The sequence below is a fragment of the Medicago sativa genome, chromosome 2, assembly GCF_051527215.1.
Source record: "Medicago sativa cultivar Bolivia chromosome 2, Bolivia_mono, whole genome shotgun sequence".
Lineage (NCBI taxonomy): Eukaryota > Viridiplantae > Streptophyta > Magnoliopsida > Fabales > Fabaceae > Medicago > Medicago sativa.
The window spans coordinates 23,878,559-23,895,076 of NC_140750.1; the positions used below are offsets into that span (position 1 = coordinate 23,878,559).

Below are 16,518 nucleotides of genomic sequence, written 5' to 3' on the forward strand. Positions count from 1 at the left end.
AATCACAGCATAACATTGATACAAAAAAAAAAAAAAAAGTTGTGCCAAGCACAACACACACATGCAGTAGTACTAAATAAAATCACAAACATGATCATGGGTCTTATTTAGAATATGTAACATATTATATTATATATAATACGTGATAAATGACCCGATCGAAAAATAAAATATTAATTATTAGCTATTCATGTAGCTAGTAATCAATTATTGGTAAGGAGATCTTGTAGTATTTCCTCCAAGATGTAAGGCTCGATGTCATTGCTCGGTGGGTTGGCAGAGTCATTAGCACTCCAAACAAAAAGTCCAAGGAGTGATTTGCTGTTGATCAGTCTTGTGACGCCCTCAATGAACACCTCTCGGTTCATCTTAGTATCAGCTGGATCGGTACTAACACCTGCCAAAAGTTTAAGCTCACCGTAATCCGTTATTAGTTGATTGTAGAGATCATCAAACTCATCCTTTGAGGATATAGTTTGATTGTAGAACTTGTAGTCAACATAGTTGATATCCATTTTGTGGTCCCAAAACAATTTGTGGTAGTGGGCTTGGAGGAGCTCTGTCGGAGCAATGGACACATATTCCATGGATTTGGATACATGCTTATCCTTCTTGAGATGTTTAATAACTTGTCCAATGCAGTTGGAGAAGTCAGCCCCAGTCACACTAGAATCGATATACTCATAGTTAATATCAATACCATCAATTATGCTAGTGCAGTGGCAGCTACCAGAATCATCATTGACAAGGTAGTTCTCATAGTCTTGAATGATATGTCTGATCGAGCTTATGGCATTGAAAATCCATACCTTTTTCTCCTTAGGATTGAATGGATATTTAGTGCCATGGCCTCCGATAGTTATCATAACCTTCATATTCTTATGTTCTTTCTTGTGTTTGAACACTTTTTCTGGGCTGAAGTAATCAAAGTTCCAATCGCGAACGAAATGTCCCGTTCCTTTTCCATCTTTATACACCTCAGTGGCGAAGCCTAGAATGAAGTGGAATTGATTGACGTCATCATTGATGATCTCAACAGGAAAATCATCTAAAGTTTCTGGGTCATCCTTCACGCCAATGTATTCTCGAAAAATTGTTGGCCTCAAAACGGCATTGATATTGTGAGAGTGATCAGACATTGTGATCGAAAATGAAAATATGGAAAATGGAAAAAATTGATAGATAGACAAATGCAACAAACTTATTAATTGATTTTCGTTGGTGGGTTTGATTGGTTTGTGTTGGAATTCCAAACTCTTGGTATGCCTTTTTATAAGCCTGCAAACTCAATTTAATAATGTATATATATGCAACTACTTCTAATTAAATATAGACTATACGAAGTCTTTTTTTTTTTTAATTTTTATTAGGAACACTAGGGGATGTCTTTGTATGCCTATTATTGGTATTTTAATTAAGTCTATATATATTTGCATTCTATTAAATCAAGTATTTGGTCATGGAATATTAGAACTATTTTGTAAACAAATCAGCGAGCAAACAAGAAAAAAAATTCAACATTAAGTATGTTTTCAATTGTTGCAAATTTTTTCAGTATAGAAAAATACAACAATAACCACTTAAATCTCACATACGAGTAGAGGAGATGAGGTTCGAATCAGATCATGACGTCTTGTTCTTCTTTCACTATTATAACAATGTATAAATCTATATACGAATTTGTACTTTTTTTTTTATAAATACTAGCGAAAAGACAGGCACCGTCTTTCCGCTTTTTTTATTACGCTAACGTTTGAAAATTATTAACGGTGTTTTTTTTATGAAATTTTGATTTGGATTAATACTAAAAATATAAATGTTTGTTGCTTTCAAGTTATAACAAAGCAAACTAATCATGATTATAACAAAAAAAATATAATTTAAATTCTTTTTTTTAATGACACCAACAACGATCTTTATTATAGAAAAAGTTGTTTAAGGGTGTAATTGGGGACAATGAAAAAGTAAGTATAAATATATTCATCTAGTTTGTTACACTTTTTAAATGATAAAGGAAAAAAACAATATATATATATATATTCATATCGTGTTTGTTACTTTTTTTTAATATTTAAATTTATTCTTATCTATTTGTTACATGTGTTATTTGTATTCAAAATTGAGGGTATTTTTGGAAAGAAAAAGTCAGCCCAAATTTTTTGAAAGGGGTTGTTTTCTTTATATATAGTATAGATAAAAATTTAGAGACGGATAAATTATTTTACAAAAAAAAAACACAATAACGGTAGTTTTACAGTTGTCTCGACGATGATTTGAACTCAGATTCCTGATTTTAGAAATGACATATTCCTATTCGCGAGCTATCAGCTCAAAGGCTCTAATTTTTTTTTTATGAGTTTATGTTTTAGGATTATGTTTTTCTTTTCAAATAAAAAGAAAATATATTCAAGTTATTTGACTAATTAATTAAGAGATTAGAATGATATCAATAATTTAAAAAAAATATTTATGAATTAGTCTTACACATCATGTACTCATTATATTCACACTATGGTTGTTAGGGGAATTAGATATTATGGATATAATGCATAACATAATTCTAAATTGGAAAAGGGGAAGAATGAATCCACTCTATCTATTTTTAGCCAAAAATTATAATCAATTGGAAGGACTTTTTACTATACTAAAGAAAAGGACTTGTTGCTAATTTTTTTTTTCTTTCTGTGTTGACCCTTCAATTATATGGGGAAATGAATCTACGAAATCTAGAGTTCGGCTGCAAGGTACGTAAAGTTTTGTCAAATAATGTTCTTTATTGGAAACGAACTCGGAATGTACCAAACAATTCATCACAAGGGGAGTTCATTAACAAATTTAGTTCAATCACTTGATTGCTTTTTGCTAATTAAAAAAATACCGCTACTTTCTTTCTTAAATAAATTATCGTCTTGAGCTTTTTTACACTCTCTTTATATTTGTTCCTTTTCAAATGCATTGATCATTTCTTTAGGAACAAACTTCTAGTTATGTTATATTTTGCTTATGAGTCAATTATACCTTTTTATGGAACTTGTAATTTGTCCTAAGTAGATTTACATTTTGTTTAAACAAAAGTAAAGTTATATATTAAATAAAACGAAAGAGATACAAAAAGTTGGGGTATTAGATCCGACCCATGGTACCACTCAAACGGAGTATATCGTGCTAAAACAGATTAAGTGACTAAATGCGATAGAGCTGCCACGAACACACACGAAGCCAGACAAGTTACCACAACTGAAGATAAAGTAGAAACAAAACCAACCCAAACTCTCCGGCCCAAAGGATACAACAAGAATGGAACGGTACCTGCAGACCACGAAGCGCAACCACCGTTGCGGAAAGATCGGCATATCTCAAAAAAAAATTGAATCCAAAATCACGACCCACAACTAGAGAAAACTGAATCCTAAGTATATTGACTAGATAATATACTAAAACAATGTCAATAACTTAATATATAAATAATTTTGTATTATGACTAGCCTTTCATTAAGAACTTTTTATGTTCACATTATGGTTGTTAGGGAATTAAATCTATTAACTTAAGATATAACTAATTTTGTGTTACTATTAGTCTTTCATTAAAAACTTTTTATGTTCACATCATGGTTGTTTGAGGAAAAAAAAGATTGCTTACAATCTCATCCAAGTGCTCTTGGCTTTATTATCACCGGATTTTAAGTCATCAGCCCCTAGCTCTAGGAAACACCACTTTAAACCATCATCACAACTATTATTAAATGTATAATATTGAAATCTTTTTTTTAATAATTGAAAAATATGTTTAATATAATTTTTTTATATCAAAGTTTAATATATTATGTTCAACAAAAAACAATACATTCATTTTGATATTGTGAGCTTCAATGACGGTAGTGCGTTTTCAGACATTGTTATTTTTACGTGTCAATATTTTTTTTTATATTTGTCGAGCACGTTGAGGAAGAAAAAAAATTGAAACTCTAAAGAAATTATACTTGAATTTTGTAAATTTCAAACATAAAACTAAAAAAAACCTACCGGGCCTAAATTTAAATCATATTAGAGGTATTTAAAACCTACCAGGCCTAAAAAAAAAATTATTAGATATTCTCAATATTTATTATAATAAAAAAAATGTAAACTTTAAGTAAAAACAAAATCACATAATGAAATACACATATGTTTGTCCTTCAAATGATTAATTCCCCTAACAACCATCATGTGAACATATGTCCTATTCAAGAATTTGGTAGCATGGTGGCTTTCAATGATATTTTTGATCTCCTGATGGATGGACCTTCAAAACTAGGGTTTTTTGTTCTTGGCGCAGTTTTGGTCGTGTTTTTTATATGATCTGAGAGGTAGGTAAGTTTTCAGTGAGGCAATGCTAACGTATGAGGACTGGTTGCATGATGATCAACGAAGAACGGTGGGAAACATTGGTGGTAGGTTAGGTTACCTAGCTAAGAAGAAAGTTAAGGTGGCAAGTGAAGAATACCCTAATCGCACTTAAAATCGCAAGAGAAAACATTTATTTTTATAAAAGAAAAGTAGTTCTTTTGTTATTTCAACTAATTCTCTTATTTCAACTAATTCTCTTATTTTCTTTTTTAAAGAAAAGTAATCACTGAAAAATCATTCTATTGCTTAAAAAAACAGAAAAATCATTATAGAAATTAGGGGCTGGACGAAATATAAATTTATTAGTGAATCGGGACAAAAAACATTGCATCTTCAATTTGCTTGTAGTTAATTATTTTTATCACTAAGGTTTTGGGAGAATAGGTGAACTAATAACTAAGAGGCTATGTAGAAAACTACATTTTGCTTCTTTTTATCAACCTGTATATCTAAATAGAGTCATAGATAAATATAATATCACAACATAAGAATTAGTTTTTTCACTCGGACACAATGACAAAAGATATTCATTCAAATTCAATCACAGCATAATATTGATACAAAAAAAAAAAAAAAAAAGTTGTGCCAAGCACAACACACACATGCAGTAGTACTAAATAAAATCACACACTTGATCATGGGTCTTATTTAGAATATGTAACATATTATATTATATATAATACGTGATAAATGACCCGATCGAAAAATAAAATATTAATTATTAGCTATTCATGTAGCTAGTAATCAATTATTGGTAAGGAGATCTTGTAGCATTTCCTCCAAGATGTAAGGCTCGATGTCATTGCTCGGTGGGTTGGCAGAGTCATTAGCACTCCAAACAAAAAGTCCAAGGAGTGATTTGCTGTTGATCAGTCTTGTGACGCCCTCAATGAACACCTCTCGGTTCATCTTAGTATCAGCTGGATCGGTACTAACACCTGCCAAAAGTTTAAGCTCACCGTAATCCGTTATTAGTTGATTGTAGAGATCATCAAACTCATCCTTTGAGGATATAGTTTGATTGTAGAACTTGTAGTCAACATAGTTGATATCCATTTTGTGGTCCCAAAACAATTTGTGGTAGTGGGCTTGGAGGAGCTCTGTCGGAGCAATGGACACATATTCCATGGATTTGGATACATGCTTATCCTTCTTGAGATGTTTAATAACTTGTCCAATGCAGTTGGAGAAGTCAGCCCCAGTCACACTAGAATCGATATACTCATAGTTAATATCAATACCATCAATTATGCTAGTGCAGTGGCAGCTACCAGAATCATCATTGAAAAGGTAGTTCTCATAGTCTTGAATGATATGTCTGATCGAGCTTATGGCATTGAAAATCCATACCTTTTTCTCCTTAGGATTGAATGGATATTTAGTGCCATGGCCTCCGATAGTTATCATAACCTTCATATTCTTATGTTCTTTCTTGTGTTTGAACACTTTTTCTGGGCTGAAGTAATCAAAGTTCCAATCGCGAACGAAATGTCCCGTTCCTTTTCCATCTTTATACACCTCAGTGGCGAAGCCTAGAATGAAGTGGAATTGATTGACATCATCATTGATGATATTAACAGGAAAATCATCTAAAGTTTCTGGGTCATCCTTCACGCCAATGTATTCTCGAAAAATTGTTGGCCTCAAAACGGCATTGATATTGTGAGAGTGATCAGACATTGTGATCGAAAATGAAAATATGGAAAATGGAAAAAATTGATAGATAGACAAATGCAACAAACTTATTAATTGATTTTCGTTGGTGGGTTTGATTGGTTTGTGTTGGAATTCCAAACTCTTGGTATGCCTTTTTATAAGGCTGCAAACTCAATTTAATAATGTATATATATGCAACTACTTCTAATTAAATATAGACTATACGAAGTCTTTTTTTTTAATTTTTATTAGGAACACTAGGGGATGTCTTTGTATGCCTATTATTGGTATTTTAATTAAGTCTATATATATTTGCATTCTATTAAATCAAGTATTTGGTCATGGAATATTAGAACTATTTTGTAAACAAATCAGCGAGCAAACAAGAAAAAAAATTCAACATTAAGTATGTTTTCAATTGTTGCAAATTTTTTCAGTATAGAAAAATACAACAATAACCACTTAAATCTCACATACGAGCAGAGGAGATGAGGTTCGAATCAGATCATGACGTCTTGTGCTTCTTTCACTATTATAACAATGTATAAATCTATATACGAATTTGTACTTTTTTTTTTTATAAATACTAGCGAAAAGACAGGCACCGTCTTTCCGCTTTTTTTATTACGCTAACGTTTGAAAATTATTAACGGTGTTTTTTTTATGAAATTTTGATTTGGATTAATACTAAAAATATAAATGTTTGTTGCTTTCAAGTTATAACAAAGCAAACTAATCATGATTATAACAAAAAAAATATAATCTAAATTCTTTTTTTTAATGACACCAACAACGATCTTTATTATAGAAAAGGTTGTTTAAGGGTATAATTGGGGACAATGAAAAAGTAAGTATAAATATATTCATCTAGTTTGTTACACTTTTTAAATGATAAAGGAAAAAAACAATATATATATATATATATATATATATATATATATATATATATATATATATTCATATCGTGTTTGTTACTTTTTTTTAATATTTAAATTTATTCTTATCTATTTGTTACATGTGTTATTTGTATTCAAAATTGAGGGTATTTTTGGAAAGAAAAAGTCAGCCCAAATTTTTTGAAAGGGGTTGTTTTCTTTATATATAGTATAGATAAAAATTTAGAGATGGATAAATTATTTTACAAAAAAAAAAACACAATAACGGTAGTTTTACAGTTGTCTCAACGATGATTTGAACTCAGATTCCTGATTTTAGAAATGACATATTCCTATTCGCGAGCTATCAGCTCAAAGGCTCTAATTTTTTTTTATGAGTTTATGTTTTAGGATTATATTTTTCTTTTCAAATAAAAAGAAAATATATTCAAGTTATTTGACTAATTAATTAAGAGATTAGAATGATATCAATAATTTAAAAAAAATATTTATGAATTAGTCTTACACATCATGTACTCATTATATTCACACTATGGTTGTTAGGGGAATTAGATATTATGGATATAATGCATAACATAATTCTAAATTGGAAAAGGGGAAGAATGAATCCACTCTATATATTTTTAGCAAAAAATTATAATCAATTGGAAGGACTTTTTACTATACTAAAGAAAAGGACTTGTTGCTAATTTTTTTTTTCTTTCTGTGTTGACCCTTCAATTATATGGGGAAATGAATCTACGAAATCTAGAGTTCGGCTGCAAGGTACGTAAAGTTTTGTCAAATAATGTTCTTTATTGGAAACGAACTCGGAATGTACCAAACAATTCATCACAAGGGGAGTTCATTAACAAATTTAGTTCAATCACTTGATTGCTTTTTGCTAATTAAAAAAATACCGCTACTTTCTTTCTTAAATAAATTATCGTGTTGAGCTTTTTTACACTCTCTTTATATTTGTTCCTTTTCAAATGCATTGATCATTTCTTTAGGAACAAACTTCTAGTTATGTTATATTTTGCTTATGAGTCAATTATACCTTTTTATGGAACTTGTAATTTGTCCTAAGTAGATTTACATTTTGTTTAAACAAAAGTAAAGTTATATATTAAATAAAACGAAAGAGATACAAAAAGTTGGGGTATTAGATCCGACCCATGGTACCACTCAAACGGAGTATATCGTGCTAAAACAGATTAAGTGACTAAATGCGATAGAGCTGCCACGAACACACACGAAGCCAGACAAGTTACCACAACTGAAGATAAAGTAGAAACAAAACCAACCCAAACTCTCCGGCCCAAAGGATACAACAAGAATGGAACGGTACCTGCAGACCACGAAGCGCAACCACCGTTGCGGAAAGATCGGCATATCTCAAAAAAAAATTGAATCCAAAATCACGACCCACAACTAGAGAAAACTGAATCCTAAGTATATTGACTAGATAATATACTAAAACAATGTCAATAACTTAATATATAAATAATTTTGTATTATGACTAGCCTTTCATTAAGAACTTTTTATGTTCACATTATGGTTGTTAGGGAATTAAATCTATTAACTTAAGATATAACTAATTTTGTGTTACTATTAGTCTTTCATTAAAAACTTTTTATGTTCACATCATGGTTGTTTGAGGAAAAAAAAGATTGCTTACAATCTCATCCAAGTGCTCTTGGCTTTATTATCACCGGATTTTAAGTCATCAGCCCCTAGCTCTAGGAAACACCACTTTAAACCATCATCACAACTATTATTAAATGTATAATATTGAAATCTTTTTTTTAATAATTGAAAAATATGTTTAATATAATTTTTTTATATCAAAGTTTAATATATTATGTTCAACAAAAAAAAATACATTCATTTTGATATTGTGAGCTTCAATGACGGTAGTGCGTTTTCAGACATTGTTATTTTTGCGTGTCAATATTTTTTTTATATTTGTCGAGCATGTTGAGGAAGAAAAAAAATTGAAACTCTAAAGAAATTATACTTGAATTTTGTAAATTTCAAACATAAAACTAAAAAAACCTACCGGGCCTAAATTTAAATCATATTAGAGGTATTTAAAACCTACCAGGCCTAAAAAAAAAATTATTAGATATTCTCAATATTTATTATAATAAAAAAAATGTAAACTTTAAGTAAAAACAAAATCACATAATGAAATACACATATGTTTGTCCTTCAAATGATTAATTCCCCTAACAACCATCATGTGAACATATGTCCTATTCAAGAATTTGGTAGCATGGTGGCTTTCAATGATATTTTTGATCTCCTGATGGATGGACCTTCAAAACTAGGGTTTTTTGTTCTTGGCGCAGTTTTGGTCGTGTTTTTTATATGATCTGAGAGGTAGGTAAGTTTTCAGTGAGGCAATGCTAACGTATGAGGACTGGTTGCATGATGATCAGCGAAGAACGGTGGGAAACATTGGTGGTAGGTTAGGTTACCTAGCTAAGAAGAAAGTTAAGGTGGCAAGTGAACAATACCCTAATCGCACTTAAAATCGCAAGAGAAAACATTTATTTTTATAAAAGAAAAGTAGTTCTTTTGTTATTTCAACTAATTCTCTTATTTTCTTTTTTAAAGAAAAGTAATCACTGAAAAATCATTCTATTGCTTAAAAAAACAGAAAAATCATTATAGGAATTAGGGGCTGGACGAAATATAAATTTATTAGTGAATCGGGACAAAAAACATTGCATCTTCAATTTGCTTGTAGTTAATTATTTTTATCACTAAGGTTTTGGGAGAATAGGTGAACAAATAACTAAGAGGCTATGTAGAAAACTACATTTTGCTTCTTTTTATCAACCTGTATATCTAAATAGAGTCATAGATAAATATAATATCACAACATAAGAATTAGTTTTTTCACTCGGACACAATGACAAAAGATATTCATTCAAATTCAATCACAGCATAATATTGATACAAAAAAAAAAAAAAATTGTGACAAGCACAACACACACATGCAGTAGTACTAAATAAAATCACACACATGATCATGGGTCTTATTTAGAATATGTAACATATTATATTATATATAATACGTGATAAATGACCCGATCGAAAAATAAAATATTAACTATTAGCTATTCATGTAGCTAGTAATCAATTATTGGTAAGGAGATCTTGTAGCATTTCCTCCAAGATGTAAGGCTCGATGTCATTGCTCGGTGGGTTGGCAGAGTCATTAGCACTCCAAACAAAAAGTCCAAGGAGTGATTTGCTGTTGATCAGTCTTGTGACGCCCTCAATGAACACCTCTCGGTTCATCTTAGTATCAGCTGGATCGGTACTAACACCTGCCAAAAGTTTAAGCTCACCGTAATCCGTTATTAGTTGATTGTAGAGATCATCAAACTCATCCTTTGAGGATATAGTTTGATTGTAGAACTTGTAGTCAACATAGTTGATATCCATTTTGTGGTCCCAAAACAATTTGTGGTAGTGGGCTTGGAGGAGCTCTGTCGGAGCAATGGACACATATTCCATGGATTTGGATACATGCTTATCCTTCTTGAGATGTTTAATAACTTGTCCAATGCAGTTGGAGAAGTCAGCCCCAGTCACACTAGAATCGATATACTCATAGTTAATATCAATACCATCAATTATGCTAGTGCAGTGGCAGCTACCAGAATCATCATTGACAAGGTAGTTCTCATAGTCTTGAATGATATGTCTGATCGAGCTTATGGCATTGAAAATCCATACCTTTTTCTCCTTAGGATTGAATGGATATTTAGTGCCATGGCCTCCGATAGTTATCATAACCTTCATATTCTTATGTTCTTTCTTGTGTTTGAACACTTTTTCTGGGCTGAAGTAATCAAAGTTCCAATCGCGAACGAAATGTCCCGTTCCTTTTCCATCTTTATACACCTCAGTGGCGAAGCCTAGAATGAAGTGGAATTGATTGACATCATCATTGATGATATTAACAGGAAAATCATCTAAAGTTTCTGGGTCATCCTTCACGCCAATGTATTCTCGAAAAATTGTTCGCCTCAAAACGGCATTGATATTGTGAGAGTGATCAGACATTGTGATCGAAAATGAAAATATGGAAAATGGAAAAAATTGATAGATAGACAAATGCAACAAACTTATTAATTGATTTTCGTTGGTGGGTTTGATTGGTTTGTGTTGGAATTTCAAACTCTTGGTATGCCTTTTTATAAGCCTGCAAACTCAATTTAATAATGTATATATACGCAACTACTTCTAATTAAATATAGACTATACGAAGTCTTTTTTTTAATTTTTATTAGGAACACTAGGGGATGTCTTTGTATGCCTATTATTGGTATTTTAATTAAGTCTATATATCTTTGCATTCTATTAAATCAAGTATTTGGTCATGGAATATTAGAACTATTTTGTAAACAAATCAGCTAGCAAACAAGAAAAAAAAAATTCAACATTAAGTATGTTTTCAATTGTTGCAAATTTTTTCAGTATAGAAAAATACAACAATAACCACGTAAATCTCACATACGAGTAGAGGAGATGAGGTTCGAATCAGATCATGACGTGTGCTTCTTTCACTATTATAACAATGTATAAATCTATATATGAATTTGTACTTTTTTTTTTATAAATACTAGCGAAAAGACAGGCACCGTCTTTCCGCTTTTTTTATTACGCTAACGTTTGAAAATTATTAACGGTGTTTTTTTTATGAAATTTTGATTTGGATTAATACTAAAAATATAAATGTTTGTTGCTTTCAAGTTATAACAAAGCAAACTAATCATGATTATAACAAAAAAAATATAATCTAAATTCTTTTTTTTAATGACACCAACAACGATCTTTATTATAGAAAAGGTTGTTTAAGGGTATAATTGGGGACAAAGAAAAAGTAAGTATAAATATATTCATCTAGTTTGTTACACTTTTTAAATGATAAAGGAAAAAAACAATATATATATATATATATATTCATATCGTGTTTGTTACTTTTTTTTAATATTTAAATTTATTCTTATCTATTTGTTACATGTGTTATTTGTATTCAAAATTGAGGGTATTTTTGGAAAGAAAAAGTCAGCCCAAATTTTTTGAAAGGGGTTGTTTTCTTTATATATAGTATAGATAAAAATTTAGAGACGGATAAATTATTTTACAAAAAAAAACACAATAACGGTAGTTTTACAGTTGTCTCGACGATGATTTGAACTCAGATTCCTGATTTTAGAAATGACATATTCCTATTCGCGAGCTATCAGCTCAAAGGCTCTAATTTTTTTTTATGAGTTTATGTTTTAGGATTATGTTTTTCTTTTCAAATAAAAAGAAAATATATTCAAGTTATTTGACTAATTAATTAAGAGATTAGAATGATATCAATAATTTAAAAAAAATATTTATGAATTAGTCTTACACATCATGTACTCATTATATTCACACTATGGTTGTTAGGGGAATTAGATATTATGGATATAATGCATAACATAATTCTAAATTGGAAAAGGGGAAGAATGAATCCACTCTATATATTTTTAGCAAAAAATTATAATCAATTGGAAGGACTTTTTACTATACTAAAGAAAAGGACTTGTTGCTAATTTTTTTTTTCTTTCTGTGTTGACCCTTCAATTATATGGGGAAATGAATCTACGAAATCTAGAGTTCGGCTGCAAGGTACGTAAAGTTTTGTCAAATAATGTTCTTTATTGGAAACGAACTCGGAATGTACCAAACAATTCATCACAAGGGGAGTTCATTAACAAATTTAGTTCAATCACTTGATTGCTTTTTGCTAATTAAAAAAATACCGCTACTTTCTTTCTTAAATAAATTATCGTCTTGAGCTTTTTTACACTCTCTTTATATTTGTTCCTTTTCAAATGCATTGATCATTTCTTTAGGAACAAACTTCTAGTTATGTTATATTTTGCTTATGAGTCAATTATACCTTTTTATGGAACTTGTAATTTGTCCTAAGTAGATTTACATTTTGTTTAAACAAAAGTAAAGTTATATATTAAATAAAACGAAAGAGATACAAAAAGTTGGGGTATTAGATCCGACCCATGGTACCACTCAAACGGCGTATATCGTGCTAAAACAGATTAAGTGACTAAATGCGATAGAGCTGCCACGAACACACACGAAGCCAGACAAGTTACCACAACTGAAGATAAAGTAGAAACAAAACCAACCCAAACTCTCTGGCCCAAAGGATACAACAAGAATGGAACGGTACCTGCAGACCACGAAGCGCAACCACCGTTGCGGAAAGATCGGCATATCTCAAAAAAAAATTGAATCCAAAATCACGACCCACAACTAGAGAAAACTGAATCCTAAGTATATTGACTAGATAATATACTAAAACAATGTCAATAACTTAATATATAAATAATTTTGTATTATGACTAGCCTTTCATTAAGAACTTTTTATGTTCACATTATGGTTGTTAGGGAATTAAATCTATTAACTTAAGATATAACTAATTTTGTGTTACTATTAGTCTTTCATTAAAAACTTTTTATGTTCACATCATGGTTGTTTGAGGAAAAAAAAGATTGCTTACAATCTCATCCAAGTGCTCTTGGCTTTATTATCACCGGATTTTAAGTCATCAGCCCCTAGCTCTAGGAAACACCACTTTAAACCATCATCACAACTATTATTAAATGTATAATATTGAAATCTTTTTTTTAATAATTGAAAAATATGTTTAATATAATTTTTTTATATCAAAGTTTAATATATTATGTTCAACAAAAAAAAAAATACATTCATTTTGATATTGTGAGCTTCAATGACGGTAGTGCGTTTTCAGACATTGTTATTTTTACGTGTCAATATTTTTTTTATATTTGTCGAGCACGTTGAGGAAGAAAAAAAATTGAAACTCTAAAAAAATTATACTTGAATTTTGTAAATTTCAAACATAAAACTAAAAAAACCTACCGGGCCTAAATTTAAATCATATTAGAGGTATTTAAAACCTACCAGGCCTAAAAAAAAATTATTAGATATTCTCAATATTTATTATAATAAAAAAAATGTAAACTTTAAGTAAAAACAAAATCACATAATGAAATACACATATGTTTGTCCTTCAAATGATTAATTCCCCTAACAACCATCATGTGAACATATGTCCTATTCAAGAATTTGGTAGCATGGTGGCTTTCAATGATATTTTTGATCTCCTGATGGATGGACCTTCAAAACTAGGGTTTTTTGTTCTTGGCGCAGTTTTGGTCGTGTTTTTTATATGATCTGAGAGGTAGGTAAGTTTTCAGTGAGGCAATGCTAACGTATGAGGACTGGTTGCATGATGATCAGCGAAGAACGGTGGGAAACATTGGTGGTAGGTTAGGTTACCGAGCTAAGAAGAAAGTTAAGGTGGCAAGTGAACAATACCCTAATCGCACTTAAAATCGCAAGAGAAAACATTTATTTTTATAAAAGAAAAGTAGTTCTTTTGTTATTTCAACTAATTCTCTTATTTTCTTTTTTAAAGAAAAGTAATCACTGAAAAATCATTCTATTGCTTAAAAAAACAGAAAAATCATTATAGGAATTAGGGGCTGGACGAAATATAAATCTATTAGTGAATCGGGACAAAAAACATTGCATCTTCAATTTGCTTGTAGTTAATTATTTTTATCACTAAGGTTTTGGGAGAATAGGTGAACTAAGAGGCTATGTAGAAATTAAAACTACATTTTGCTTCTTTTTATCAACCTGTATATCTAAATAGAGTCATAGATAAATATAATATCACAACATAAGAATTAGTTTTTTCACTCGGACACATTGACAAAAGATATTCATTCAAATTCAATCACAGCATAATATTGATACAAAAAAAAAAAAAAAAGTTGTGCCAAGCACAACACACACATGCAGTAGTACTAAATAAAATCACACACATGATCATGGGTCTTATTTAGAATATGTAACATATTATATTATATATAATACGTGATAAATGACCCGATCGAAAAATAAAATATTAATTATTAGCTATTCATGTAGCTAGTAATCAATTATTGGTAAGGAGATCTTGTAGCATTTCCTCCAAGATGTAAGGCTCGATGTCATTGCTCGGTGGGTTGGCAGAGTCATTAGCACTCCAAACAAAAAGTCCAAGGAGTGATTTGCTGTTGATCAGTCTTGTGACGCCCTCAATGAACACCTCTCGGTTCATCTTAGTATCAGCTGGATCGGTACTAACACCTGCCAAAAGTTTAAGCTCACCGTAATCCGTTATTAGTTGATTGTAGAGATCATCAAACTCATCCTTTGAGGATATAGTTTGATTGTAGAACTTGTAGTCAACATAGTTGATATCCATTTTGTGGTCCCAAAACAATTTGTGGTAGTGGGCTTGGAGGAGCTCTGTCGGAGCAATGGACACATATTCCATGGATTTGGATACATGCTTATCCTTCTTGAGATGTTTAATAACTTGTCCAATGCAGTTGGAGAAGTCAGCCCCAGTCACACTAGAATCGATATACTCATAGTTAATATCAATACCATCAATTATGCTAGTGCAGTGGCAGCTACCAGAATCATCATTGACAAGGTAGTTCTCATAGTCTTGAATGATATGTCTGATCGAGCTTATGGCATTGAAAATCCATACCTTTTTCTCCTTAGGATTGAATGGATATTTAGTGCCATGGCCTCCGATAGTTATCATAACCTTCATATTCTTATGTTCTTTCTTGTGTTTGAACACTTTTTCTGGGCTGAAGTAATCAAAGTTCCAATCGCGAACGAAATGTCCCGTTCCTTTTCCATCTTTATACACCTCAGTGGCGAAGCCTAGAATGAAGTGGAATTGATTGACATCATCATTGATGATATTAACAGGAAAATCATCTAAAGTTTCTGGGTCATCCTTCACGCCAATGTATTCTCGAAAAATTGTTGGCCTCAAAACGGCATTGATATTGTGAGAGTGATCAGACATTGTGATCGAAAATGAAAATATGGAAAATGGAAAAAATTGATAGATAGACAAATGCAACAAACTTATTAATTGATTTTCGTTGGTGGGTTTGATTGGTTTGTGTTGGAATTCCAAACTCTTGGTATGCCTTTTTATAAGCCTGCAAACTCAATTTAATAATGTATATATATGCAACTACTTCTAATTAAATATTGACTATACGAAGTCTTTTTTTTCTAATTTTTATTAGGAACACTAGGGGATGTCTTTGTATGCCTATTATTGGTATTTTAATTAAGTCTATATATATTTGCATTCTATTAAATCAAGTATTTGGTCATGGAATATTAGAACTATTTTGTAAACAAATCAGCGAGCAAACAAGAAAAAAAATTCAACATTAAGTATGTTTTCAATTGTTGCAAATTTTTTCAGTATAGAAAAATACAACAATAACCACTTAAATCTCACATACGAGTAGAGGAGATGAGGTTCGAATCAGATCATGACGTCTTGTGCTTCTTTCACTATTATAACAATGTATAAATCTATATACGAATTTGTACTTTTTTTTTATAAATACTAGCGAAAAGACAGGCACCGTCTTTCCGCTTTTTTTATTACGCTAACGTTTGAA

General features: G+C 30.7%; 4 protein-coding genes across 4 annotated transcripts; all 4 read right to left on the reverse strand.

Annotated features, from left to right (window-relative positions):
* Positions 1 to 17: 17 nt before the first annotated feature.
* LOC146945674 (chitinase 2-like) lies at positions 18 to 1,254 on the reverse strand. The gene has a single exon (XM_085743974.1). The coding sequence runs from the start codon at positions 1,137 to 1,139 to the stop codon at positions 204 to 206; it is 936 nt and encodes a 311-aa protein (XP_085600100.1). The 5' UTR covers positions 1,140 to 1,254; the 3' UTR covers positions 18 to 203.
* A 3,598-nt stretch (positions 1,255 to 4,852) lies between these two features.
* On the reverse strand, positions 4,853 to 6,180 carry LOC146945675 (chitinase 2-like). The gene has a single exon (XM_085743975.1). It carries the CDS (start codon positions 6,064 to 6,066, stop codon positions 5,131 to 5,133), a length of 936 nt encoding a protein of 311 aa, XP_085600101.1. The 5' UTR covers positions 6,067 to 6,180; the 3' UTR covers positions 4,853 to 5,130.
* A 3,721-nt stretch (positions 6,181 to 9,901) lies between these two features.
* On the reverse strand, positions 9,902 to 11,102 carry LOC146945676 (chitinase 2-like). The gene has a single exon (XM_085743977.1). It carries the CDS (start codon positions 10,999 to 11,001, stop codon positions 10,066 to 10,068), a length of 936 nt encoding a protein of 311 aa, XP_085600103.1. The 5' UTR covers positions 11,002 to 11,102; the 3' UTR covers positions 9,902 to 10,065.
* Positions 11,103 to 14,830: 3,728 nt separating this feature from the next.
* On the reverse strand, positions 14,831 to 16,021 carry LOC146945677 (chitinase 2-like). Its single transcript, XM_085743978.1, has one exon. The coding sequence runs from the start codon at positions 15,900 to 15,902 to the stop codon at positions 14,967 to 14,969; it is 936 nt and encodes a 311-aa protein (XP_085600104.1). The 5' UTR covers positions 15,903 to 16,021; the 3' UTR covers positions 14,831 to 14,966.
* Between the last annotated feature and the right edge of the window lie 497 nt (positions 16,022 to 16,518).

Excerpts from the sequence above, each read along its gene's own strand:
- LOC146945674 (XM_085743974.1), bottom strand. The coding sequence starts at position 1,139 with ATGTCTGATCACTCTCACAATATCAATGCCGTTTTGAGGCCAACAATT.
- LOC146945677 (XM_085743978.1), bottom strand. The coding sequence starts at position 15,902 with ATGTCTGATCACTCTCACAATATCAATGCCGTTTTGAGGCCAACAATT.
- LOC146945676 (XM_085743977.1), bottom strand. The coding sequence starts at position 11,001 with ATGTCTGATCACTCTCACAATATCAATGCCGTTTTGAGGCGAACAATT.
- LOC146945675 (XM_085743975.1), bottom strand. The coding sequence starts at position 6,066 with ATGTCTGATCACTCTCACAATATCAATGCCGTTTTGAGGCCAACAATT.